Raw genomic sequence first — 27,748 nt, 5'->3', positions numbered from 1 at the left:
GCAACAGCAACATCTTGCTTTGAGTGGTGAATAGACACAACAGGTCATTGTCAGATTTATATATGGTAATATGGTACATTTCATTACATTGTATTACATTTCTCTATATTACATTTCCTCAATGGTTTATATAGCCATTGTTTAATAAAGTCTTTAATTAATTGTTTGTCTTGGGATGTCCTCCTGAACAGCACAAACGGTCTGTCTCTCTTTCGCTCGCTCATTCGCTCTCTCACCTGAGACACCAGTCTCTGATTCTCGCTCAGCCAGGTCTCCCTCATGGCGGCTTTGCGATCAAAACGAGCAGCCAGCATCTCCAGCTTCTCCTGACGAATCAGTTCATTCCTGAGAGCCAGCTCTCGCTCGTGCTCTGCCTTCTCCAACCGCTCCCACGCCTGCTCAGCCAATCACAACATCACACACATCCATCAATCACCACAAAGCCACAGATAGGAGTAGTGGAGCAATAACTAACATACAGCTCTGGAAAAAATATTTTTAAGTAAAATGAACACTGTTGTTTTATTCTATAAGCTACGGACAAAAAAATTGTCATTTAGAGCATTTATTTGCAGAAAATGAGAAATGGCTGAAATAACAAAAAAGATGCAGAGCTTTCAGACCTCAAATAATGCAAAGAAAACAAGTTCATATTCATGAAAGTTTTAAAAGTTCAGAAATCAATCTTTGGTGGAATAACCCTGGTTTTAATCACAGTTTTCATACATCTACACTTGGCATGTTCTCCTCCACCAGTCTTACACACTGCTTTTGGATAACTTTATGCCACTCCTGGTGCAAAAATTCAAGCAGTTCAGCTTGGTTTGATGGCTTGTGATCATCCATCTTCCTCTTGATTATATTCCAGAGGTTTTCAATTTGGTAAAATTAAAGAAACTCATAATTCTTAAGTGGTCTATTTTTTTCTAGAGGTGTATCCATTTTTTTTTTAGAATTTTGAGTAAATGTGTGTGTGTGTACCTTGTTGATGTCAGAAATAAGCTTGCCCTCTCGAGGCATGTAGACTTTCTGGTTGTTTGCTCTCATTTTGCTCTGGATGGTGAACAGGAGGACCTCCAAATTACCCTTTTCTGTGAACCTGATAACACAAACAAACATACAGATACACAGAAAGCCTGTTAGAAACATTCAAATATGCACTACCTTAAATACCCTGAGATGCCAAAAGTCATGGTGTCAATATCAGTATGTAAACTGATCATCAGGTGTTCTCAAGTGAGTTCTGATGCTGGGTGGCAGATGGGTGGGACAGGCATTTAACATTTTTTGAGCCACAGGGTCAACCTAGAAAACATTACCACCCCCAGTGGACAGCACAGTAGGTGGTAATGATTGTGACCAGTGGTGACTGGCTGGAACATTCTGTGTGATGCTCATTTAATGCAGGGGGCACTCCATGCTATGCATATCCTGCAGGTCAGTGCAAGTTCTTAATCTTTGATGGGACACATGGCAAAAGTCACTTACACTTTTTATCTCAGTGTAAGCTTCTTAGCCTAAATCAATGAGTTATTCATTAAGAAATACTGCAAACCCTCTGATTTGGTTGTGCAGGTTAGTATATATTAGAATAGAAGTATGTGCCTGATAGAGAGAGAGAAAGAGAGAGAGAGAGAGGGAACAGACACTGACTTCGGGGGTTTCTCCACGGTGCGGTAGGTGTTGAAAGCCTGTAGCTGGTTCTGAACAGCGCTGAGGGAGTTGGCGAGCTGGCGGTCGTTAAGGGTGACAATGGTCTGCTCAATCCACTGAAGAAGCTCAGATGCCAAAGTCTCGTACTTCTCAATCAGCTGATCCGCCTCGATCGCATAGTCCAACACCTACACACAGACCACAACCACACACACAGACACACTCTTTTAGCTGATGTCCCCCTGACTGCACAACCCAAAGCCCATACAAAACATTACAGTCTCACACACATACTATTTAAACAGCTACAAATCGGGGCTTCACAAGAGTAGCAGACACTCTTATTGGACTTGTTTCCAAGTGCAGAAATTAAATAAAAGAGACATCACATAATATTTTGGATATCAAATCGCTAAAAGTGTCTTTAACATGACAGCAACATTTCAGCAAAAACAAAATAATTAAAATTCAGTGCAGGGGACTGGCATGGCATTTCTAAGTGTTTCTATCCCAAACAAGCTGGACCTCACGCACTTCTATTTAAATATTTTTTCTCAAAAAACTGATCATGTGTTCTCCTGATCATGTGTTCTAGCCACAGTAGCCTTCTCAATCAACACACTATTAAAAAAAACAAACACAAACATACCTTGCCGATTCTCTTGCCCTCCACGGCAAGTGCCTTCATCTTGCTGAAGTAATGGTAGTATGTAGCAACATACGTGATGATGGATTTCTCATCTGGCTGATCCACATTAACGTCTGCACACAGAAAAATAAGGCAATAAAAAAAAATTGTTTATGTAGAATAAATAATAAAATAAAAAATATATGATAATTAAAGGCTATGGAAGTGTTGTCTTCGTTAAAATTTATTTATTTAAATCATTCCATACATTTCAGAATCCATACAGCGCATTTAAGGATATTAAGCTGTAAAAAAAGCCTGTTTAACATTCACTGATTTTCTGAAGGTGTATCATCAAGTAGGCATCAGGGATCGAGAGAACCGAGAAGACAACACAATTTGAATAATGAAGAATATAAAAAATTATTCCAATATGGGGCTATAATATGTTTTTCTGTGTCTATGCTGTGGGAGTCTATGTGGTGGCAAATCAGAGCAGAGCTTAGGAAATTATTTAGGATCACTATTAAACACACTAATTATGTGTTTAAAACTTGTGGTCAAACACAGGACTGTAACTGCATTTTGCTTCAATCAGTTACATACATAACTACTGTTATTACTATTAATAGTAATATTAATCTTATCTCATCTTTTTAATTAAAACAAATGAATACAGAAATAAGTGAAAAAAAATTACAGAGAGGAAATACACAACAAAACTGTAAGTATAAGTGTCTGTGCATCTGTAGGCAATAAGAAACAGCACACTATCAAGATATGATGAATACTTCATTTTGTCAGCCTTGAAAACAGAAACACACACACACACACACACACACTAATACAAAGTCTGTCCATCCCGGCTGAAAGTCTGCTCTAATCCGTAATTAATTACTGTAATCCTGATAGCTCTTGGCCAGGTGAGAGAGATTCCGTGTGTATACATGTTTGTGTGTGTGTGTGTGTGTGTGTGTACCTTCTGGGTCCAGCAGTTTGGTGAGCCCCAGCTCCTTCTCTGCCACATTAAATGCATTCTGCAGGTTATAGTGAGCGTTGGAGCGCTTTAGAGTGTCAAACTCGATCAGATCCGACCTGAGAGACAGAGAAATAGAGAAAGAGAAGCAGAGTGAAAGAAGAAAGAAGAAGGGAAGAGAAAGTTTAGCCACACTAAAGCACAATAAGCCTGTGGAATTCTATATTTTATGTCTGACAGATTATTTTACATCTCTAGATCTTATCAAACAGCTCAGATTGATCCCTGTAAAAATAAGACTGTTATAATAGTATAATGATTAATGAACCCTATAATGTTCATTCTATTCATATTTGAAATGTCTTATTTTTTGAGTGACAGATATTAAACGTTTGAAAGGTAGAGTACATTAAGGATGATTGGCACATTTTTTTACTTTCTTTTTGGAACACAATATTCAAACAAATGATCTACTTAAATACAGTACCACTGTAAAACTTAAGATGTTCATTTTGATTTTGCAGTTTTACAGCTAGGGCTCAGCATAAATTTTTCATTCAGACAAGAAAATAAACTAAACTGTACAATTTGACCGTAACTGACACCACAAATAAATATACAGAGAATGCTTTATTAATACTGCATTTTAACAGTTTCTATGATGTATAATATTTTTACTGTAAGATTCAACTGCTTAAGGTCTAGTGTGAAGCTTCCACCAATCAGTGATGGTTTGGAGAGACATGTCCTCTGCTGGTGTTGATCCACTGTGTTTTATGATCAAGTCTAAAGTCAGTGCAGTGTTTTCCCACAAAATCTTACAGCACTTCATGCTTCTCCTTTGCTCACAACTTTAATGGAGATGTGCATTTCATTTTCCAGTATGACTTGGCACACTGCCCACACTGCCAAAAGTACTAACTGGTCTTAATATTCTTATTCTTATAAAATTTTATAAGACCCTGATGTTTTGGTTTTCATTGGCTGTAAGCCATAATCATCAACAATTAAAGAAATAACACTTAAAATATATCACTAGATGTGTTAGATGTGTTTAATACATTTATATAATATAGTTTTACATTTTGAACTGAATTACTGAGATAAATATATTTTAATGATATTCACAGTTTTTTGAGATGCACTAGTATAATATAAATTTATCCACCAGAATATTTGCTGTATATTTTGCTGCACAGCTTCCTACTAATTGACTCAAATCTGTGAATTTGTACAGCTGCAGCACATTTACCGAACAGCAGAGGGCGCCAGTCTATCAGTGATGCTGTACTGCAGCATCTGGAGAGTGACATAATTTATTCTCCTTATTTAGGTCAACTTATCTTGTCTTTCTTTTTTCTTTGCTTCACCACTGCAGTGTGTGTGTGTGTGTGAGAGAGAGATAGCTGCGAAAAAAGACCTCAAACACTCTAAGAAGAGGCAAATAAGGAAGACATTGATGAGTGTGGCTGAAGGGCAAGGCAGACGGTGGCTCAGGTGGGCTGTTAAAATAGCGTATTAAACAGGTGGGCCAGAAACAATAGGAAAGAGGTGAGAAGTGACACCACTAACACAGACAGATCTGTCGGGATGTTGCTGCATCACGCTCTGATTGAAGGTGGCCCACATTTATAACATTTCAGGTGTACAAAGGTCAGGCCCATAAATATACACCAATCAACCACCTGTCTAATGACCACCTGTCTGATATGCTGCTGTTCATCTATGTCCGTTAAAACAGCTTCTTTTACAAGACGTCTCAATGTGATATCTGGCACTACTATTACAGCAGATCTTACAGGACGTCCTGCTGATATGTGTTGAGATGTGGATCTACTGAGGATTGTACTTATTGTTCCAGAACCTCCCAGATCAATGACATGTTAAAGAAAGCATTGCTTATTAGACCACTGTTGGAATGTCCTCATCACTGCTGACCGAAGCCCAAAGAGGCCTCTGCAATTTACAGATGTTTCAATATTTCAAAGGTCAGGTCTTTACACTGCTAATTAATCCAGATCAAACATAACGACCAAGAGATCCCCCACTGTTCCAGGGTTCTGGCACCATCCTAAAAATCAAATTTAATGCTTTTTAAGACCTTTTTAAGGCCTCAATACATATATATTTTTAAATTTTGTTCCATTGTGTACAGTAACGTATTTAACCCGCTGCTAACGGTAGTAATTTAGTTAGCTTGCCGCTAATGTTATGTTAGCTACCTCACTGCTAATGTTAGCTAGCTCTCTGCTAATCTTAGTTTTCTCCCTGGCAATGAAGCTAACTCGCCGATAACGTTAGTATGTTAGCTAGCTTTGCCGCTAATGTATCTAGAACAAACCTTAGTTCTTTCCCCAAACTTTTGACTGGTACTGTATACCAGGATTATCAAACACATTATTTTTACATTACATATTATTTATCACCTTTTTTAATTTCACCATGGAGTAGAAAAAATACAGAAAAAAAATAGCAGCTTATGAAAATTTAATTCCTGTTCAAATATTTACAAAATTCAGCATAGTTTTAGTCGAATGCATTAAACAGAATTAATTATGCTCTTGATAAGGAAACATGCAGTTGGCGTGAAATCTTTAAGTAACAATGATAACCACAAATATACTATTATATACACAATGTATAGTGTATCATGATAACATTTATCACAATATAATTAACCATCATATTGACCACCCCTATCTGTGCATGTTTTGGTTCACTGATTTATTTCATATACTCATATTTACAACTCCATTAAGGAGAAATGCAAAGCTTTCTCTCTCTCTTCTCTTAAAGTGCATAAATACCAAATATGACATGATTTTATATCAGAAAACTAAAAGGAAAAAAAAATCAATTCATCTTCTTTTAGCTTTTGCTGTATTTCTGTAATTTGATTTGCCCTTATTTTATTTATTTACTTAAGATCATTGATTTACATCAGGATTCAACTTCAGTTTAAGTAATGTGATTGTATCCACTCGCACTACTCTTGAGATAACTGTGTAAACATGTGCTGTCCTGATGTGTACTCTGCAGGACAGCAGCAGTAGGTTGTTTACTTCTACCACCCCTCCATAGTCATGATGTTTAATGGGTTTTGAAATCCATCAATAAAGTGAGCTGAGAGGTAGCAGTAGCTCACAGTTGAAGTGAAGCTCAGTCAACCCGGACGGAGGTTAATGGTTTTTGAAGCATATCTGGCTGATTTGCTGCTGGCGAATGACAGGTTTCAGCTGCTCAGTGGAATACCTCTAGGCGTAGCTATGTGTGTGCACATGTTAAAGAACGAAGCTGTGTGTCTAATTGTGTGTGTGTGTGTGTGTTTCTCACTGTGTTTGAGTGAGTGACTCAGGCGTTTTGGTGGTGTCACTCGTGTTTGCACGTTGCATGCATGCTTGATGACAAAGACTCTTGCCGGTTCTGTCATTAAATGAGTGAGTGTGTGTAAACCTGTGTGTTTTTTTGTGTGTATATGTGTTTGTGTGTGTTCAAAACGGTACCTGTGTTTGTGCACGATGGCGTTGAATGCCAGACCGTCTCTCCAGCTGGTGGTGAAATTATGCACATTGACATTCGGGTACCTGCAGGAATGACAGCTTGTTAGTGAGTGCAGACAGTATGAGTCGTGCTGAAAGACAACAGGATCAGCTTCGTTTCATTCCTCACTCATGAGGTCATCATTTTTGCTTTTCCTTTTACTTATCCGTTTTTTTTATAATCATCTCTCCTATAAATTAAACCACTGACAAGATTAGTTTCATATCATAATTTTTCCAATCTCAATCTCTGTCTTTACTTTTGGGTCAATATCAGTATAACGTGTCTTTTGTGTTACAGAATAGTTGTTTAAATGTAATCACTGTGTAGCAACACATTTTCCAATGTTTATTCTGAATGAACATGTTTACCTTCACTTTAAACTACTTTTTTAATGCGGTGGGGTTGGGGGGTGTTTTTTTATTACAAACCTATAAAGCAACCTCTTGTAGATGTTTTTAATAATTTTGACAATTTTCTAAGTTTTAAGTTAACCATTTTTTAATTTAGCCATTTACATAACCGTATCAAGCTATCATTGACATAAAATGCTCCTTACTGTTTTATTTACAAGGACCTAAAAAAACTACACCTTAAACTTACATTTCTTTAAGCTAAATGTTCAAAATTAATATTATTAATTATATACATTTTACTTAATATTTATCATACTGTCTCCATATTTAGCTGTTGTAAAGCTTAAGTCATGCACCCTGTTGTGGTAAAAAAAATTAAAAATGTATTTTTCATCAAATGCTAATTTTAACAAATATTGTTTACCCTGTCAGCTTGCCACAGTAGGGTAGAAACATGCATGACATTGAATAAAAAGTGAAAACTGAAGTTATGAAATAATTAATATGATAAAAAAAAGTCAAAAGATTATTTTTGGGGGAAAGTTTTGAGACACACAGTTAGGCACAGTTTTCTGATAATGATCCTTTTCACTCATCAAAATCTCATTCCCTCATTATCGTCTCTGTTACAAAATTACAAAACCCGTTCTTCACTCCCACCACCTCTCTTTTCCTCTATTCTAGTCTTTCTCACCACTTTCTTCAGCTCTTTTAGTTGTCATCACTCTGTTCAGCCCTTGTCCACTCTTCTCCTCCCTTTCCCTCCCATCTCTGCTTTCTCAGTCTCTCACTCTTCCTCCTTTCCACAGCTCTCTTGTTCTCTCGCTCTCCTTTTCACTCACCCAGCAGTCTTCATCTGGCACCACAGCAGTAGAGCGTCTTTGGCTGATTTCTTCTCTTTGTTGTCTTCTGTTTCCACACTGATGTCCTGAATCTAAAAACACAAACAAAACGTATATTCTTGTTTACATTCCAGTAATCATATACTATATGAACTAATAGTAAACCACACTACACTATTATTACTGTCCTCCTCTCAAAAATACAGTGAACTACCAGCATTAAAACTACATTACTTTACCAATGTAATGCTGATATTTCTTAAAAAGAACTCAAACACAGAAACGCATGCAGGATTATGCTTAGAAAAATGATTTATAGTTTAAGCAAGTAAAACTAATGTTTTTGTTCTTAATAAAGTGCCACAAACATGCTAACTGTCTCTTTATTCCAAGAAGTTCCAAAAAGATGGAGTCCTCTCTTGTTGACAGCATGAGATTCATGTTGGCTGATAAAGAAATGCATTGTGTGAGAATATTTATTGCTTTTTGTATGGTTTTGGTTACAATTTACAAAAAGGTATTACAAAAATATTGTTTGGGTATCGTATCAAATTCAAAGTACCATGTCAGTATCGATAACGATGTAAGTGAAGTGAAGGTAAAGTCAGAATACTGGATGATCATATTTGCATATTAAGTCTTTAAGATTACAGTTCTGAATTAAAAAAGATGTCATTTGTATCACTACATTACAGTAAAAAAAAATAATAATAAAAAATACCCAATGTCCAAAAAGCTTCTTTTAGGTATAGTTATTAAAGCTTTCAATTATACATCTACAACACACTCCTCCGCTAATGTATCAAATTAGTCAAACAGAAGCTTAACCCTCAAAAAAAAAAAAAAAAAAAAAAAAAAACTACTACAGAGAAATCTGCCCTTAAACTGTGCCTAAAATGAAGATCTTTTAATAAAGCTAGATACAGCTGGGTCAGTGCAAATGGATACATGAGTCTAGGCTATTATATTCAGAACTGTCAGATCTAGAGCAAACTCCAAGAGACCGAGCATCAGGGGATTTATTACTATAATATTGGCTACATGACCGAAATATGCATGTACTTGCTCATTCATATGTGCAGCACGTTAAACCAACACTTATAAGTTGTACATACATTCCAGCTAACAAAACACACAAACACAAGAAAAAATAAATAAAACTATAAATTACACCTATCTGGCCGTTTACAATCTTGTCTCCACTTATGAGCAATATGAGTTTAATCTATAATTATTACCATTCTACTTCAAAATACAGCAGACAAAACAAACAATCAGCATATTAACAAACTAATCTGAACCATCCAGAGCAGAGCGTAATCAGGACGACCAGCCTGGCTTTCATAATTAGCTCCAGCTTCATCTAAAGGAACTCATCAGAAGAAAAAAAGAAACAAGCCCACTGAAAGGTCAGTGAAACCATTTAGAGACAGATTATAATTATAGGGGTTACAACAGAAAGCTTAATTGATAATGACACTGAAGAAAAGTATCTTAATGCAGAACATCACATTGTGCTGGTTTAAGTTTAAACTGATTTTCTCAATCAATGTCTTCGAGAAAAATCCATATAAAAAAAAGCAGCTGTACCTTGACAAAACTGTTCTAACACTTTAATCTTGCTCTATTGAAATCCTATACTATATAAACAAAGCAGTCATCAGTCACTCTTTGATATTGAGAACTTGAAAACTGGGATCCACACAATTTAACAAATTACAGAGCAGTTCTTTAGATGAGAACAAAAAAACAACAACAAAAAAGGCAAATTATCAGATCAGCCTTTATACAAACACACATGTACACACAAAGAACATCTACTGCTGGATTCCCACCACTTCTTTGTACCTGGAAGCGCAGGATGATGGTCCAGATGAGCCCGAGTGTGAGACGGTGGTTGCCATCGACAATGTCATGAGAGCCCATGTTTTCCAAGTGTACTTTTTGTTCCTTAAGGAACTGAAGAGCCTTATCCACGTTCTCCAGGCAGTGGATGCGCATACGGCCCTTTGTGGGCTTCGGCTGAGGGAGAGAGTAAGAGAATATTCATCAATCATTAAATCAAATTTAGATTTATTACAACTTATGTAGACTTTTACAACTGATGTTGTCGCAAAGCTTCTTTACAAAAATGTAATAGCATGGCAGAGAATCAGACAAAACACAAAAAAAAACATACAAAAAAAGTTGATATAAACTTTCACATAATCAGTAGTGGAGAGTGAGCGACTGATCTGAAGCCACTGGCATAAACTGGGGGGTGGGTAGTAACTATATAAAATTTTTAAATTAACTATGATTGAACTATGATTCAATTAAATTATGGCTCTTTAAAAAAAAGGATTTATAACCAATTTCACAAAATGCATAAATTCACTAACTGATTCAGAATTGTAAGACTCATAGACTGTATATAGCTGGACAGAGCACTGTCTCTCAAAAGTAAAGCCACCACAGTTCGGGCGCCCCCTGCTGTTCGGTTGCAGAAAGCTGTGTAACCCCACCCATCCCCATAGGTTTCAATGGCAAAACAGACAACTTTCAATCACCTTTTTTTCCAAAATACTGTAATTCTACCTCCTTTATTTAAATGCAGCAGCTAGTGTAACCTCTGCTTATATTGTAAAAATTTTTATTTCCCCACAGAATTCGTTTTTTAAAACGTTATTCAGGACCGTAGACTGTGTGAGCTCTGTGTGGAGGAAGCCCTCAGGGGCGGGGTTATTTAAATGAGTAGGCTGTCTCTCCACAGTCTTTCTCCCTCCACTGGTCTCTACTGCACTGACTCGGGTTTCAGGATCGCCAACATGGGCATGAGAGTAAAATAATAAGTGAAGGAACAGACACAAACCAGTTGTTCTCCGGAGAGCACCTCCAGCAGTCGGATGAGCATGCGTCCATCGCGCAGGTCAGTGTACAGGTCTCCAATCCTGCAGGTCACACGGCCCAGGTGAGAATTCACCCACTTAGTGAAAGTCTTCTTCTGCACTGCCTCTCTCTCATCTACAACCACAAAAACAAGAGAAAACAATTATAACATTGGAACTGCATCTCCAGCATCTCCACAACTTTATTCTCCAGGACATAATTAGCCTCAATACAAAGCCTAATAAGCAGATGCTAATGTGCATTTCTGTTCACTTTAGTATAGGCAGTAAGGCAAAATGTTTTTAGCTTAAAATGACACCAGTAATACAAGCAGTAACTTAGTATTTATTAGTAAAATCTTAAGATAAAGAAATATGTAATGAGGGCAATTCAACCACTAAAGGTATTTGGTTGCCTTGTAATACTTTTTTTAATCCATTATGTATATACAATATAATACTTAATTCTAAATAAATTTCTTTTTTTTTCGTTTTCTTTACCTTACTGTAATTTAGCAGAAAGTCTTCAGAAACATTAGCAACAACACTTGTAAAACACCCTCAAAATAGTTTTACTGAAAGTTCACCCTCGTTAAATATAATGATTACTATTATTGATGTACTACATTTAAATAGGTACACTACTATCAACTATTATGCATAATTACTGTTTATTTACTGAATTTTGAACACAAAAATAATTAAATGTAACTAAATGATGAACAATACTTGCAGCAGATTTAATATACTTTGTTGTTAAAAATGCCAAGTTTAAGTACGCTGGAATTTGTGCTATAACTTGCACTTCGCAAATCAACCAGTCAACAACTCGTACACACAGAAACAACTGCTTTGTGTGAAATAATATTCAGATTAAATCAGACTGGATTTAAACTGCATTTACCTACACACAATGACAGACAAAAACTGACACAGACATAAACAACGCTCACTGTCCTTATTTCGCCTTTCGTCTTTATTCAAATTAATCATGTTTATAACCATGATTAATTCCTAGATGTCTTGTTACGACTTTGCAATACATTATACTATATATTGTCCTATGTAAATTTTATAAAATTAAAATTAAATTAAATTAAATTAAATAAAAAAAATCACAATTGCTTACAAAATTCATTACATTTATAATTAATTTTTTATACATATATATATGCAAGTTTGAATTAGATTTTTTTTATTTACATTCTCTGTAAGTTTTACAGAAAAAATCAACAAACAAAAATTTAAATGGAAAATGTATTAAAACTGTAAAGGATTTTGGATTAAAAGCTTAAAATTTGCACTGATCAGCTAATTAACAGTGAAATATCAATTTGACGACTTTTCCCACCAAACAGAGGCAGACTGAGCTACACTCAGCACAGTCAGAGACCCAGGAAAACAGGTAGACAGACGTGAACCTGTTGAACAGATGGATGTTTCCTAGCGGTGATGTCTAAGTGCTGTCTGTTACTTTAAGCATATGGTTCTGGTTGGTTGCAAGAACACTGTGCATTTGAACATATGGAGCTGCTCACTGCCAAACACTACACTGTAAGAGCTTTGAGTGGACGTTGTGCGTTAGTTGCAGCATATGGAGGCGGTCAGTAATAGGCTCAACCGGCAGGTGAGAGATACTGATTGTCATGTGATGAGTCTGACCTTTACAGTCAAAGAATGCCAATCTGGGTACACAATAAGAAAAACACACACACACACATATACACACACAAACACACACACACACATATACACACACAAACACACACACACACACACACACACACACACACACACACACACACACACACACACACACACACACAAAGACTCACTCTGGTCCTTCAAAGTAAAAGAAACAAAACGGGGAAACTCTACAGTGTCAGGTTCTATAGCCTGCAGTGTGTGTGGGTAGTAAAAAGGGTAATTACATGACATTGGCAAACCAATCATGTAGCATAATTAGTGATACGAGTCTCAGTTTCGATGCCTGCTGCATTCACTTACACCCACACACACGCACAGTGTGACTTGAACGAAATCTGAAAGAGTAAGAATAGGTCTGTGTACATTTAACCTACCTAGCTACTCCCAACACACACCCACACACAAAAGCACAAAAACAGAGGCCAGAGGCAATACAGTACTGACATTAGAGCCATCTGGCAAGGTACTGCCAAAACACACACACACAAAAAGCCAACATCATTGTTGGGGGAGGGCACATTAGTGCTGACCTTGTTGTTCCATGTGGATTTATGATGGAAACACAAACAGATAAAGTTTAGGACACAAACATCTGTAAACATGAAGGTGTCATCATAAGCAGAAAACAGCACAGCACCTAGACAGGTCTAGAGGTATATAGTATAATGAAAAAGTTTGCCTCCAAAAGTCATTTGAGCACACCACAGTCTTTTTTTTACTCAAAATCTAAGTCTTTAAAACTGCAAATAATTCTGAATGGAAATTAGGAAAAAAAAAAATATATATATATATATACTAAAACATTACGCCAAACCGCTTAGTGATTGATGTGTCAAACAGAAAACTACAGTAATAAAATATTATTACTGATCATTTCATTTTCATTGTTTGACATACTACATATACGCAACAATGAATGGTCATTTAATTTACTGCAAATGATTTCCCCCTACTACTCTACACTCTAGTGTACTCCCATGTACTACCCTACACATGGGAAAAGTGTCCAGCCTATATAAAGCAATGGTGTTTGCCATTAGTTGTCCATGACTGGCAAAGTCTGGCCGTACAGAGGGTTTGATTATGAAACACAGCTTTTTAAAAGTTGCTTTTGATATTCTGAAATACTAACGCTAAAACTCCTATGAAACCTCTGCATATGGCTCTGCACTGCTCCACAAGAACTGTCTGGTGTGTTCTCCGATGCGTGGTGGATGTTATCAGGCTGGAACAGAGGTTTCAGCATTCATTAGGTGAGCTACTGCTTGTCTTGCTCGATGACATCCCTTAAAAAAAGATCTTTCTAAATTTGCTTTTAGCAGATGTCTTATATATATATTTTTTTTTTTTCCTGGGCGTAACTTTTTAAAAACATTAGAATGGAACCTTGGCTTAAACTTGTAGACTGCAGGACTTGACAGTGCAGACATACACTGTATATAAAAGAACAACATGTGTGTGTGTGTGTGTGTGTGTGTGTGTGTTTGTGTGACAGTAATCCTGATGGGCTCTTGGGTGAGACAGCTCGGATTAGGGGCCTACGTACTCCAGTTGAAAACGGAAGACCCCCTCCTGTGCAAACGCTTGTGCACACACAAACACTAACACAAAAAGGGCGTCTGCTGTACATAACAAATGAATAAAATAAATGTGTAAAAAAGAAAAGAATAGTAGTATCAATTTGGTCCCAACTGTGCATTTGGTCCCCATAATGTCAGTTTGCAATCACATCATAAGGGCCTCACTACAGAATAAAAGCAAACACACACACACACACACACAGAAGTGGAAACCTGCTGTCTATCTGAGCTTATATGACTCCTGAGGACATCAGACAACACCCAGATTGTGTTCCCTCGACGTCACTTTTCTATATGCCTCTCTGTCTCTCCTGTTTGTCCGTCTCTTTTCTCAGCCGTCTATTCATCCTGCTTCCACCTCTGCAGGCTGTGCCGGGGAAACTCTATCACAGTTTACGTAACCTTGAAAACACACAGGAAAAACTAATGTGGAATGTCGAAATAAAAAACAACAATCCCCAAGATCTTCATGATCACAGGTTCTTCCACTACAATGGAAACACACACTATAGTCCAGAAGTTTTTCGACACATTTAAACGTGTAAAAGAAAATAGCAATGTTCCACATTTTGACAGTTTAGGAGTGTATATGTTCACACCTCAACTGTCATAAGGAGCAGTATGCTAAACACAGGGTGGTTAAAGAGCTGGTGCTTCACACACCCTTTGCTAAACACCTGTTTGATAGGTCAGTGATGTTTAAACTATATTATAAAGACCCAACACACCACAGCATCTATAATTTATAATGCTTGAAATTTAATTCATACTGGAAACTTTCAATTATTCAAACATCATTCCACAAAGTACCAGTGATCCTCGATATATCATTGAAACAGTATGTGATGATAAACAGAAAACATTTCAGTCAAATTAAGATTTTATCAGATTTTAAGATTCAGATCAGTCCACAAACTGGTAAAACGTTTAATTAGCGATATTTTTAAGTGTTCCACATGTTTGTTCTCAATATAGAAAGTTTGTAAAGCTCATTCAAAGAATATATTTTTAAAAAATCAAGGCTGAAGTAACGAATACTGTGAAAATCAGTGTAAAGTAGTGGTAGCAGAATGTCCTAAGAGATCTAAAGCACACAGGGAGCAAACTGATTTAAGTGTGTGGAATTAGAGCAGGTCAGGTCAGGCCATTAGCATCTAACACTGCTGTACAGAGCATTACCGAACCCTTTAATTTACACAGGGATTAGTTTGCCCGCGCACACACACACGCACACGCACACGCACACGAAGAGAGAGACATCTGCACAAACAAGTAACAACATCAAGATAAGAAAACGGGGTTTAAGGGACCTGTCTAAAATCAATGTTTAAAATCTAACAAATATATAAAAAACATCCTGTATCAGCAGGTATCCTGGAATTTTCATACTGAAATACATCCCTATTTATATGCACTTAAAATAAACATGCAAACCAAACACAGACAGAAGAACACACAAACACACAGAGAAAATGTTATCTTCACCCAGTCTCAGCAAAACCAGTTCTGCCAGTCAACACCCAAGAATGAATGCAGCATATTTACACACACACACACACACACACACACACAAACACAAACACACACAAACACAAACACACACAAACACAAACACAAACACAAACACAAACACACACACACACACACACACACACACACACACACACACACATATATGCCTCTCTCTACGCCTCGACCACCATTGTGGCACTGGACACATCGTATAATTACCTACAACTACACACTGTTGGAAATACAACTGAATGTGTGCTTCTATTTAAAGGGCTCATAAATGTTTTGTCACCTTAAACCAATCACAAGTTACTTTAGACTCCCTTTCAATATAAAATAAATTTGTGTAAACATAGTCATGAAGAAAGCAGAAACATATAACATGACCTCTACTGAATATTACCAGTACCAATTACAAGTAACAATCTGTGATGATACTAATAATACCAATAATATCAATCATTTGGATTTCCAGTCCACAAACACAATCAGCTGATGATGTAGCCATTCCTAAAAGCTTGTCAGATCAAACAATTCATATGCTGCAGCTCTGAGTGAGATCACATGATACTGCAGTTCTTCTTTCCAACTCTAAACGGCACTTCAGACCTAAAGCTCTGGTACCTCTAACCTCTTTTCCTTCTTCCCCTTCTCTGCTCCTCTATCCCATTATTTCTCTTTGACCTCTTTTAGGCCCCTGTCTAAAGGTGTTCTTACCTTCTATTACTTTTGTACTTTACTATTGTAAGTCGCTTTGGACAAAAGCGTCTGCCTAATGTAATGTAATGTAATGTAATGTAAAGCATAGCTTCAAAAAGAACCTCATTAAATCCAATTCTCATAGTTTTTTTTTTTTTACAAAACTGAATCAAAATTGTATTTGAAGTGTTTAAACCCAAAATGTCTTTCATGGGATGCTTAAAAAAGACTTTTACCACCATTAACCGGAATACCCTCTCAAGAGGAAGTACATCATTTAGCAGATAGAGTATTATCAGAGCAAGCAACCGCTGCTAACAATACTCCAGAGCTCTAGAGTTCAAACCAGAATTTCAAAGAGTTTCAAAAACTCTCATAGCTGGTGCTTGACGTTTGACAGGGCTTTAAATGTGGTTGATTCTAAAAAGTAAGGTTTCATTGAGAGATAATGCACAGAAAATCACATAAGCCCTGTGTTATAAAGGTGCATATAAAGGTTAATGTTGTATCCAGCACTTCCCTTAACATTTTCCGCCAATTGCGTCAAAATACAACTGGCAATCTGTAACATTCAAAATACTGAACCTATGAAATGGTTATTGAAACCTTATGCTGTAACCTGTTTGCAAATGTTTGGACTTGGTGATATTTGGTACTCATGGTATTGTGGAAAATGCAGTAAGTTAAAAAGCACTGTTACAGTACTGATCGTTTGGTAGCCTTTCCCCCACCCTTCCATGTCATCCTCTTTTTTCTCTCTCACTCTTTTGCTACTGCATATAAAGATATAGCTCACACTTTTTCGTACTTCTTTTCTTTTCCTCTCACTGTTATGTTTCCAAAAGTAAAATAAGTATTTATATAGTTGATTTCTATTTGAAAGTCCAGAGCAGAATTGAGTCTTGGTGTTGTTGGAAGGTCGTATGACAAGTGAGTGGAAACTCTTTTTAAAATAAATGTGAGGAAACTCATTTTTGCTCAAGTGCATCAATAGGTGATTCTAATGAGCTCACAGAATTCCAGCAAGGTATTGTAATAGGATGCCAGTGTTACAGCAAGTCAGAAGCTGAAGTTTCTTCCCTCCAATCTTTTCCATAATCAACTAGGAGTGATATTACACTGAACAATGAATGAGTTTAGGAACCACAGCAAATCATTACCAAATATAATGCTAAGTGTTAGATGGCAACTGGCAGTTTGAGAGATCATTCTACGTTTGGTGAATATTAGAAGAATGTTACCTGGCTGACTGAACGGTGCTAAATGTTAAGTTTGGTGGAGGTGGGATAATGCTATGGGATGATGCTATGGACTTAGGTCCCTTAGTTTTAGTGAAGCAAAATCTTAATGCTTCTTAATGCTAAATCTTTTTAGACAATTACAAACTACCAACTTTGTGGAAACAGCTTGGGCTGTTGGATGAGCCTTGACCTCAACCCCATTGCAACACAAGAATTCCCACAATGTGGCGTAAGTGAACTAACTATGCAACCCACAGAGAGAGATACAACAGGCTATTAGCACAGAGGGGAGGGAGAGAGAGAGAGAGGGAGAAGTAGAGAAAGATTAAGAGCGGGAGAGAGTGAGAATTTTATCAAGGCTTTGGGAGGACTGGTTCTTTAGCCTGTGTTTGGAAACGAGAAAACCTTGAGCATTCCAAACAAACCCTGACACACACCAATCTAACACCCTTCAGTACACACACACACACACACAAATTCCTGTAAAGTGCATATAAGACCTGGATCTTAGGACATCTTAAATAAATGTGTAAATGTGTAAAAACACTACAGTAAGAAAAGAAGTAGATGACAGTTAAACAGTTAAACAGCTGCACACACACACACACACAGCACAGCCAGTGTGGATAAGCTGTTCCTGTACTGCCTTTGTACTGTTTTACAATGCAAATCCACATCACAAGATGGCTCAGTTAGGAACAGAGATAGAGATACTTCAACATCTACACACGAATGCACACAACTGTCTGCTATTCAAACACATACATTCTCTCACGAACACAAACTACCACCCGGGCCAACCATGTAGCGTTAAAGGACACGTTAACAGCTCGAACAAACTCATCTGACCATTCTTCTTCACCTTTCAACCCACTAAACACTGAATAGTTTGCATGTTTTATTCAGATGTCAATAAAGTACTTCCAACAGAAGTTAAACTCATGATCTTCCACATCAAACATCCAAGGTGTGAGAAGCACTCTCCTGAAAAAGGCGATGGAATATGGCTATGTACACTTTACACGCCTCATTACTCAATTCAGATTCAAACTGCGCTCAAATCTACTTCTGATATTTTGACAGTTCACATTAATAAATGTATGTAAACTGCATCTGTCCCTTAAACAGACAACATATACACATATTATTTATGCACGCCAGCTCCACAGAGACATTATAAATGAGGAGACTGGTCCCTGTTTTAAATATAAATGGGACTTCTCATAACGCTCAACATAGTTAAGAGCCAATCAGCTTGGTGGCTATACCACACGTTGGATGTCCTCAAATCCTCAAGTGGCACTGTGGCTAAATAGCATGCACATTTTTGCCTCTCAGGGTGGAGTTTCTGCGAGGGTTTCCTCCTACGGTCCAAAAACATGGAAATCAGGTAAATTGGATAATTGGATAAACTGACTTGGTGTGTGTTAATTCTTTTATTTATTGTCAAATCTGGAAAAAAAAAATCTAATCTGTTACATTAAGGCAAAAAAATATTCAGCTATTGAGACAAAGCTCAACTCTCTCTTTTTTAGAGTGAAAGTATCCAATCTTGTTTGTTTAGAGATGAGTAATATTTCTGTATACTTGGACCAACAACAAAACTTTACAAAAAAACTGCTTGGCTTATACAGTTTAAGTGTCCAAATATTTCACAATTTTCATGTTTATTTATGTCATTTAATCAGTAAGTGCCTTAAGCAGCCGCAGCCATGGCCAGTGCAGCAAAAGCTTGTAGCCATTTTTTATATTCATATTTCTTACTTGTAGCTCACTGAAACAACCAGAATAATATTGCTGAAAGTGTGGAGGTTGAACTTCCAATCAAGTCCACCTAAGCGCTTAAATAAATAAATAAGTAGATCAGATAATTTATTATAATCTGAAGTTTAATAAATGTAATGCAGTGTGTGCAAGGTACACTAAATAATTAGCAGCATCTAACAGATAAGTGCAACAAGGTAGCGTTAAACCACAGAGGGTTCTATAGTACACAAGCTAGTAAAAAAAAAAAAAAAAAAAATATGGGCTCGACTGAGTTCAGCAAAAATTGTTAAGGTTATGTCCATATATTATACGATAAGTTAAATAACTTATCATAAAAAGTAACTGATCTACTGATCCAAACACATTGGAGATAAACTACATTCCAAATAAAAAAACTATTTTATTATTGTATATGATATCATATGGCACATCCCTAACTGAGATATTAAAAAATACAAGAATTTTCATCTGATTGTAACAGAATGATCCAGAATGTTATAATACGAATAATTCACTTCCAATATCTCTATATATCCAGGATTAAAGTAAAATAAATGATACTGTACAGATATAATCTGTCTCTAGTAAATATATAATGGGAAATGAGAAGTGTGAATTTTTATTTTGCTAAAAACAGCAAAAAAAGTTGGTTGGTGATGTTACTGAGTAACAGCTACTGACTTGCCGTGATACAATACGGCACACCCCTACCCTGAGAGTCACAGAATCAAACACTCTCCTCCAACTGTTAATAGACGTCACAGGCCTAAAGATGTCCGGTGCGCCTGATCTAGCAAGTGTACATGGCAAAGTGCGAGCATGTGTGTGTGTGTGTGTGTGTGTGTGTCTGACAGGTGTTGTTTTTTCCAGGTTAATCTGTAATTGAAGGATTAGCAGAAGAGTGAACATCAGCCATCAGTGTTTTCCAGCAAAATTTACACTGTACACACACGCACACACACGAATAAAAGCCAGCCAATCATTCTAATCACAACAGTTAAATGCTAAATGATTCAGCGTGAGCACACCTCCTCTTCCTCCTACATCCTATTATTAATTATATATTTTAATAGCTTACACATTAAGTGATACGAAGTGCGCTCGCCAGCCAGCCTGGCCTCGGCAACTGTTGCTATGGTAACATCACCTCGAAGGTCATACCCAGTCCAAGGCAAAAATATATTCAAGAAGTCACAAACATCATAAACGCAGCAAACAGAGTCACAATGACCGCAGAGAGACAACCTTTCAGAAAATGTTAAATAAGACACTGAGGAAACAACATGTAGAGATAAGCCTTCATGAAGAGTTTCATATAAAAAAAAGTTTAATCTAAAGTAAAAATCTGATCAAAATTAAAATCTTTACAAATGTCAGGGTCTGCTGTAGGTATGGAGGGATCTAAGTTTTTGAAATTTTAATTCCAGAGGGGCTTTCAGCTCTATTGATCAATCCAATCGCAGATAATGATTGAGAACAGGACTAGATAACACATTACCCTTTCCAGAAGAACTTGGAAGCTAATACATAATCATGCTGGGCTTTTATAATGTTATAGTGTTAATTACTCTCTCTCAGGAGGAAATCTTCAGTAATCCTTATTAAAAATGCTGTGAAACTTCGAGCTGCAGCTGTTAGCACACAAACATTCAGGTTTCTGGAGAGTGGAGTGGGTGGATGTTAGGCTTTCAGGATGCTTTTGTGTCTATGTTACCTTCTGGCTCTCTCTTTTTGTTAGGCTGTTATAGCCAGATATGTTTGAGTCATTGGCCACACTCTGAAAATGTTTCTCATGCTCTGTTCTACATAATTTCAATCAGAATTACTTTATCTCTTTATCTTTCTCCAAGTTACTGGAATTACCCCTGACGCTGATGGAAGGTTAATGGTCTGGCCTTCCTTTTATATTAGTCACAATCCAGCTGTCCACTGTTCGTCCAGCTTTTGCAACCTGCCTTAGACTAGGAGAAGTTTACATGAACTCCACTGATGAGTAATTTTCATCATCATCATTACCATTGCTTTCATTATTCCTACCAAAACTACTATGATTATATCAGTAAACCTGATCTTGTGATGATACAGTGGCTTTATACCAATTTGTTTCATACACTAACTCTGAGGACGTTTTTACTGGGTGTTTAATGCTTCAAATACATTTGATTTGAACTGATCTGAGAGGATCTGAAGCTTTCCTATAAGACTGAAATGAAACTGAGGGAAGGTCGAAGATTTACATCAATACTAGAAAAATCAAGCAACACCCACACCCACATGAACCATCTTCATAGCTGGTTGAGGAAGTGAAAACTGAGGGGACTTCCTGTACTATTAACACACACATACACAAACATAGAGACACACAGAAACACACACGTACAGCATGTTTTGGGTGCTGGCAGATGTTACTTTTGTGTGTCTGCGATGTATGCATTGCAGAGCGTGCAGGGCACTGCAGGCTCCAACATGACAGGTGCTTCCACAGCCCAACAAAGCCCTACTTTTAGTTATTTTAAACACAAACACACACTTACACACCATCTAATGTATATGTTCAGTCCCATACATGTATCGTGGTTCCACCAGAAAAGGATTACCACATTGTGTGTGTGTGTGTATGTATGTGTGTGTGTTTGAGTTTGTGTGCATGTGTGTGTGTGTGCGTAAGTGTGTACATTCCTCTGTGAGCTGGTCATGTTGTGACAGGGAAGGTCCCCCTGAGGTGTGAAGAGAAAGAGGAAAGGGTGTGTGTGTGTTTGCAACTGCTTGGCTGTGTGGTGCATGCATTAGACCTACAAAAGACACACACACACACACACTTACACACAAATGTACAAATGATTCACAGTGGCAGTGAAGTGCATAGTCATACGACCAATTGTGTGTGTGTGTGTGTGTATGTGTTTGTGTGTTGTACAGTATAATCCCAGTAGCATGTAAACGGGGGTTAAATACAGTAATCCTGCCTTTGTGTTCAAGTCTTTTTATCACTAGAACACCGATGGATAGATAAGTGTGTGTGTGTGTGTGTATGTGTGTGTGTCTCGTCTATAATCCCGACAAGCATGTAAACACTGTAAAATACAGTAATCTGCTCCTTTGTTCCAATTCTTTCAGTCGCCATTACACTGATGGGCAGATGTGCATGTTGTGTCTTATGTCTTATGATGTTTTTGTTTGAAGACAGTCATGAGTACAAACTGTGAGCAGCCAGTGTGTGTGTATGAACGAATGTGTGTGTGTGTGTGTGTGTGTGTGTGTGTGTGTGTGTGTGTCTGTTGTACTGGATACTGTCCATGTGACCAGGTCAAAAGAGAGGATTCAGTACAACAGATTTCCCACAAATCTGAGCACATGTTGTTTAGTGGTCACTGCAGTTAGCAGCCTAGCACGCCAGGCCATAGAGGTGTCACCACAGACACAACCACACACCTCCCTTCTTCAAATGCAGAGACACTTGACAATGCTTCATCCAGCCACATTTACAAATGTGCTACTACACTGTTCACTCAAACGTAAATTAAATGTTATATACAATTACAACATTTTTGCACAAATAAGTGGCGTTTCCATTGACTACAGATGTTTAAAGAAACTTTAGTTGACGCTCAGACTTTAGCAGATCCATCATTACAGACTTTTGCTCTCTGCAGGAGACACCAGGCAGGAACGGTCAGTGTAACAGTTATTAATTACATTTTCTGACCATTTGAGGCTAAATGCAAAAACAGAAAGTTGGATGTAAACACTCATAATTTTATTTTTTTTTTTTAATGTAGTGCAGTGTACAAGAAATAAGTTTATCCATTTTTCCAATTTTATTTGTTTCATCTCTGCCCCTCACAATCAGAATTTCAGGAAAAATGAAAAAAAAAATCAGTTTTTTTATTTTCTGATTTTTTAATTTGTGCATTTTGCTTCTTAAAATTATATTTGTGAAAGACCGAAACGTAAAACTTTATAATTGAAAAAATAGGATAAACACACATTTCTTCTTCACTATACTGTTTGGAAAAAATAATAATGGATTACGTTTTACACCCAATCATCTATTTTTGAATTTAGCTTGATCCGTCAGAAAATTAAACTGCTAAACATTACACTGACCAGGAACAAACAGTGGCTGATCCGGAGTGCAAATGTTCCAGACAGTTCCAGGAGAGTAGTGCAACTCATTTGCCAGATGGATATCCGCATTTCAGGATGTCTAAAGCTTGTCTAAACTTTAAAATAATGTGTCATTATCAGATCATACATAGGGCCAATTATTTTCTGTCACGGGCCACCTACATTGCGGCATTGCTGATAACTGACAGTCCTTCATTTAATTAAATTCAACTTTATTTATACAGTGCTTTTTACAACAAATGATGTCACAAAGCAGCTTTAAATAGATAGGGGTCCAAGACTCTTATGAGTAAGCATCACAGTGATAATATAACTTTTAAAAATGTATTGTGGTATTGAGCAATAAGAGACATACATTATAATAAATGGCATCAGTGTGTTGCCTTAACCAACCCTGCAAAGCATTACATATTAATTCTAAAAAATAGGGTGGTCTGACAGGAATTTGGTGTTCTGACAGAAAGTCACTGCTCCTCTTTTTAAGCGTAAAATTAAGGCATAATTAAGGCTCATTCTCCACAGTGAACATTCTCTTGGTTTTGTTACAGCTTTTGCTGGAATTACTCTACTGTCTCTACTGTCCAGGCAGGGCTTTCTACTAGATTTAGAAGAACTGCTCTGAGGTTTAGTGAAAAAATCATTAATGAGTTTAGCATGGTTGATGATGGCCGCCCCAACTTATCTCCAACTTTTCAATACATCTTAAAAGTATTGGATGGAGTACCATCATTCCAAAGCAAACATTTCCTTTTACCTTATTTATTTTGTATATTACTGCACTACCTGCTATCTTCGGTTAGGTTACTTTCATACTTTGTATAGCTTTGTATTGTTTGTAATAATATATTTGTATCCATCCATCCATCCATACATCCATGCATCCATCCATCCATCCATCCATCCATGCATCCATCCATCCATGCATCCATCCATCCCCACTGCCCACACCTAGCATTAGCATTAGCTTTAGTCATTGGTGCCAACTGTTTCATGTTTAACGGCTCCGGAGTTTCCTATTCTATTGGCAATACTTCTCTAGAGGGACTAGACAAGTTGTTTGTGTCAGCACTGGGCGCAACGAGTAGCAGAATGCATTCATTAAAAGGGGTGTCCACAAACATTAACACATATAGTGTTTCCCACCGCTCTGGTAGCAGCTGTTTCAGATCTGACAGTGTGCATTTAACTACCTGGTGATGTTAAATTAACATTTTCTGGTTGGCATTTAGGGTTGTTCTTTAAAGCAATATTTTTTATGGTGGTCCAACAACTGCTTAGAAAAATAAAGATCTAATTTACAGACATGACCAACACATAACCTCTACTAGCTGAGCTGGACCATATGGACAGAGCAAGGCATGTTACTGAAAACAACCATAGGAAAACACAAACACACACATAGAGGTGTGCCAAAAAATCGATTCACATAAGAATCTTGATTCTCATTTACTACGATTCAGAATCGATTTAAAATGTCCCAAAATCGATTCTGAGGGGCGGGTTTTAGACTGATTTTGGGCTGGGTATTTTTGTTGGACCTGGCAACCCTGGGGATAGCGCTTGTCCTTTCAAACGGAGATCTTCCAGACACACACAGAGCGTAGGTGTTTGAGAATCACCGGTAAGATGGCAGAACAAGCACTATATTACATTAGATTAACGTGTAGTTTCAATGTTTTATGGCAGAATGCTTCATAACAAGCATAAAAAAGATCGCTAGTAGTTAGTTTCAGTAACTATTAGCTAGCTAACTAGCTAACTTTCCAGTTCCACCTTAAATAACGCTACAGGTGGCAGCGGGCTGCAGCATTTAAGGCGGAACGGAAAAATACAATAAGCTAATCAGAGCTAATTTCAGCTCCTCATCACAGAGGAATTAAGGAATGGACCATATGAATTAATTTCTCCACCTCCTGCCCCCTTTCTGAAGAAATACAACGACCTTAAATTAACTAGTTAATCAGCAGCTGCTCCTGAACTTTAGCGCTCCACTGCTATCATCACATCAGCCCAGCAGCGTCACCTACACACCACCGCTAGTAGCCTGGTAATAAAGCAGTGTTATTTATTATTTATTTATTGTTCATTAACGTCATTGTGATATCCCAGTGATTCCTCTGTCACTGAGGACCCACATTCCTGCACATTTTATTGTTTTTGTAACACATTACCTGCTCCAGGACCAGTGTATATTATGGAGGGTTTTTTTTCAATAAGATTCATAAGCCAGAAGCAGAAATTTTTATAATTCAAATCGTTTTGAATCAAAAATCGATTTTGAATCGAATCGTGGCCCCCAAAATCGGAATCGAATCGAATCGTGAGATAGTAAACGATTCCCACCCCTACACACACACACACTATAATAAGTCATGGCAGCTAGCCATGGCAATTAACGATCCGTTGCAAAACAATCTAAATAATGTAATGAGCTTAGCTTGCAGGTAAGCCAATGTGTCAATCAATCCAAATGTATAATTACCCTTATTAGCCAAAATAAATCAATTAATCAATTGTCAGGCATGGAACTTGTTGGATAATTGTGCTAGACTTTCATGGACTGACTCAGAACTTTGGTCTTGGTTGAGATCAATGTATCCGTGTGTGAAGGCACTGTGGTCAGTGCCAAGATTAACAGTATGATGTCACCATGCATCAAACATCCAGAAGAGCTGGTGTGAAGAACTTTGGTCTTCTTTAGACACTTTGACAGCCCGACATTGCATTTATGAGGTCCAGCAACCAGTGTCTCTACCTTTTGTGATTGCACACTATGGGGCACTGTTCCAACAGGACAATGCTCATCCAGATACCGCTGTCATTCTTAAAGCTTGCCTCAAAGACAGAGATACTAAGCCATGGCCATCCACATTGGCAGACCTATCTCTGTTTAAAAATGCATAGGATGCCTTTGAACGCGCTATAAACACACATCCCCCATTAGGAACCTCTACAACTTCATATCGAGATATGTAGTTGTCTGGCATGTTGCGTTACATTTGCGTTACATACCTATACTTATTGTTCCTGGTAACATCCATCTTTTGTCCAGATAGCATTGCAATCATGAACTTCCTTCTTGGGGCAGACAATTATACAAATTTTCTTCAATAATGAGTTTAAAAGTCAATAAATAAATAAAACAATGTGTGTTCAAACAAACAGAGCGTAATTTTTAACGGACTGAACATCTTTAACAGTCAGAATCTGGGTCAGAAAGCAGTTTTGCTACAAAAATACTTAAAAACATGTTGTGCATGTTAACATCACGTACATGAAAGACACCAGTGTAATTACTGCTGTCACCCCTCCTCCAGAAGTTATATGCTCCTCTTTCATCTCCTAGTCCTCCTGTCGTTTAATTTAACCCCTCGCTTTGCTTTTCCGGCCTACGCCGCATCCGTGTCAGTATGTTATTCCGAGTCTGAGTCTGTGTCTGTGACTGGTTTGCTCCCTCTGGTCATTTTAGCCCCAATAACGGCTGTGTGGAAGTCGTCAATCAGTGCTGCCACGTTTGCAGCCAGGCATCATTAGCAGACTCCCTACTGTTAGAAGATGATGGTTAAATGAGTCCAGCTCTGAGCTGACAGCACTTTCAGCCAAACTCTTCTTAAACGTCAGGATGCAGCAAAAACACATGGACAATTTGTATTATTTTGCATTGTGAGGCTTCAGAAGAAATAAGCTATAGATATTTAGCCAATTTCTAGACATTTTCACCATTAAAAAATTATAATTTCTAGTAAACGTTTAGGTAATGGTACATCCTTTAAGTTAAAATTTCTATTAGTAATATACCTGAATTTGTTATATATGTATTTACTTAAAACACAAAATGTATGTGTTATATTGCCTATCAATAGGTTTAATAAATGTTACAGTCTTTCTACAACCTTGTTTGGGTTTTTTTTTGACATTTTTTAAATTATTTTGATAACAAACTGATTATTTAAATCAGCACTGCTTTATCATTGTGGCCCTAACAGAAGTGATCTACACAATGTTGCCCTGGCAACAAATGACAAAAAAAAATGTTTTAGTAATTTTACATCAAGAATGTAAAAATAAAGTAAGAATATAAACAGCCAAACATACTTCTTTACATATTTTTAATATACATATTTTTATTTAGGACCCACATGTATGAGTCATTGTCTTGGCTGATCCACTGCATTTGGGGTTCCTGGTAAATCATATTCATTGATTTTTTTTTTTCTCTCTACTAAACTGTAGAATTATAGCATAAACACAT

General features: G+C 37.2%; 1 protein-coding gene across 4 annotated transcripts in view; it reads right to left on the bottom strand.

Annotated features, from left to right (window-relative positions):
- The window catches only part of LOC103032213 (spectrin beta chain, non-erythrocytic 1), a 171,780-nt gene that overhangs the window by 25,770 nt on the left and 118,262 nt on the right, over window positions 1-27,748 (bottom strand). For all 4 annotated transcript variants that reach the window (XM_049476451.1, XM_007261017.4, XM_007261020.4 and 1 more), the window contains 9 exons: window positions 10,847-10,998; window positions 9,844-10,017; window positions 7,996-8,087; window positions 6,761-6,841; window positions 3,261-3,376; window positions 2,303-2,415; window positions 1,654-1,841; window positions 982-1,099; window positions 237-395 (listed from right to left, as the gene is read on the bottom strand). In XM_049476451.1, coding sequence (XP_049332408.1) covers window positions 237-395; window positions 982-1,099; window positions 1,654-1,841; window positions 2,303-2,415; window positions 3,261-3,376; window positions 6,761-6,841; window positions 7,996-8,087; window positions 9,844-10,017; window positions 10,847-10,998 — 1,193 coding nt within the window. The remainder of the gene's footprint in view (window positions 1-236; window positions 396-981; window positions 1,100-1,653; window positions 1,842-2,302; window positions 2,416-3,260; window positions 3,377-6,760; window positions 6,842-7,995; window positions 8,088-9,843; window positions 10,018-10,846; window positions 10,999-27,748) is intronic.

This window comes from Astyanax mexicanus, chromosome 1, assembly GCF_023375975.1.
Source record: "Astyanax mexicanus isolate ESR-SI-001 chromosome 1, AstMex3_surface, whole genome shotgun sequence".
Taxonomy (NCBI): domain Eukaryota; kingdom Metazoa; phylum Chordata; class Actinopteri; order Characiformes; family Acestrorhamphidae; genus Astyanax; species Astyanax mexicanus.
Note: the sequence above shows the minus strand (reverse complement) of the source record. Positions and strands in the feature narration are given on the sequence as shown.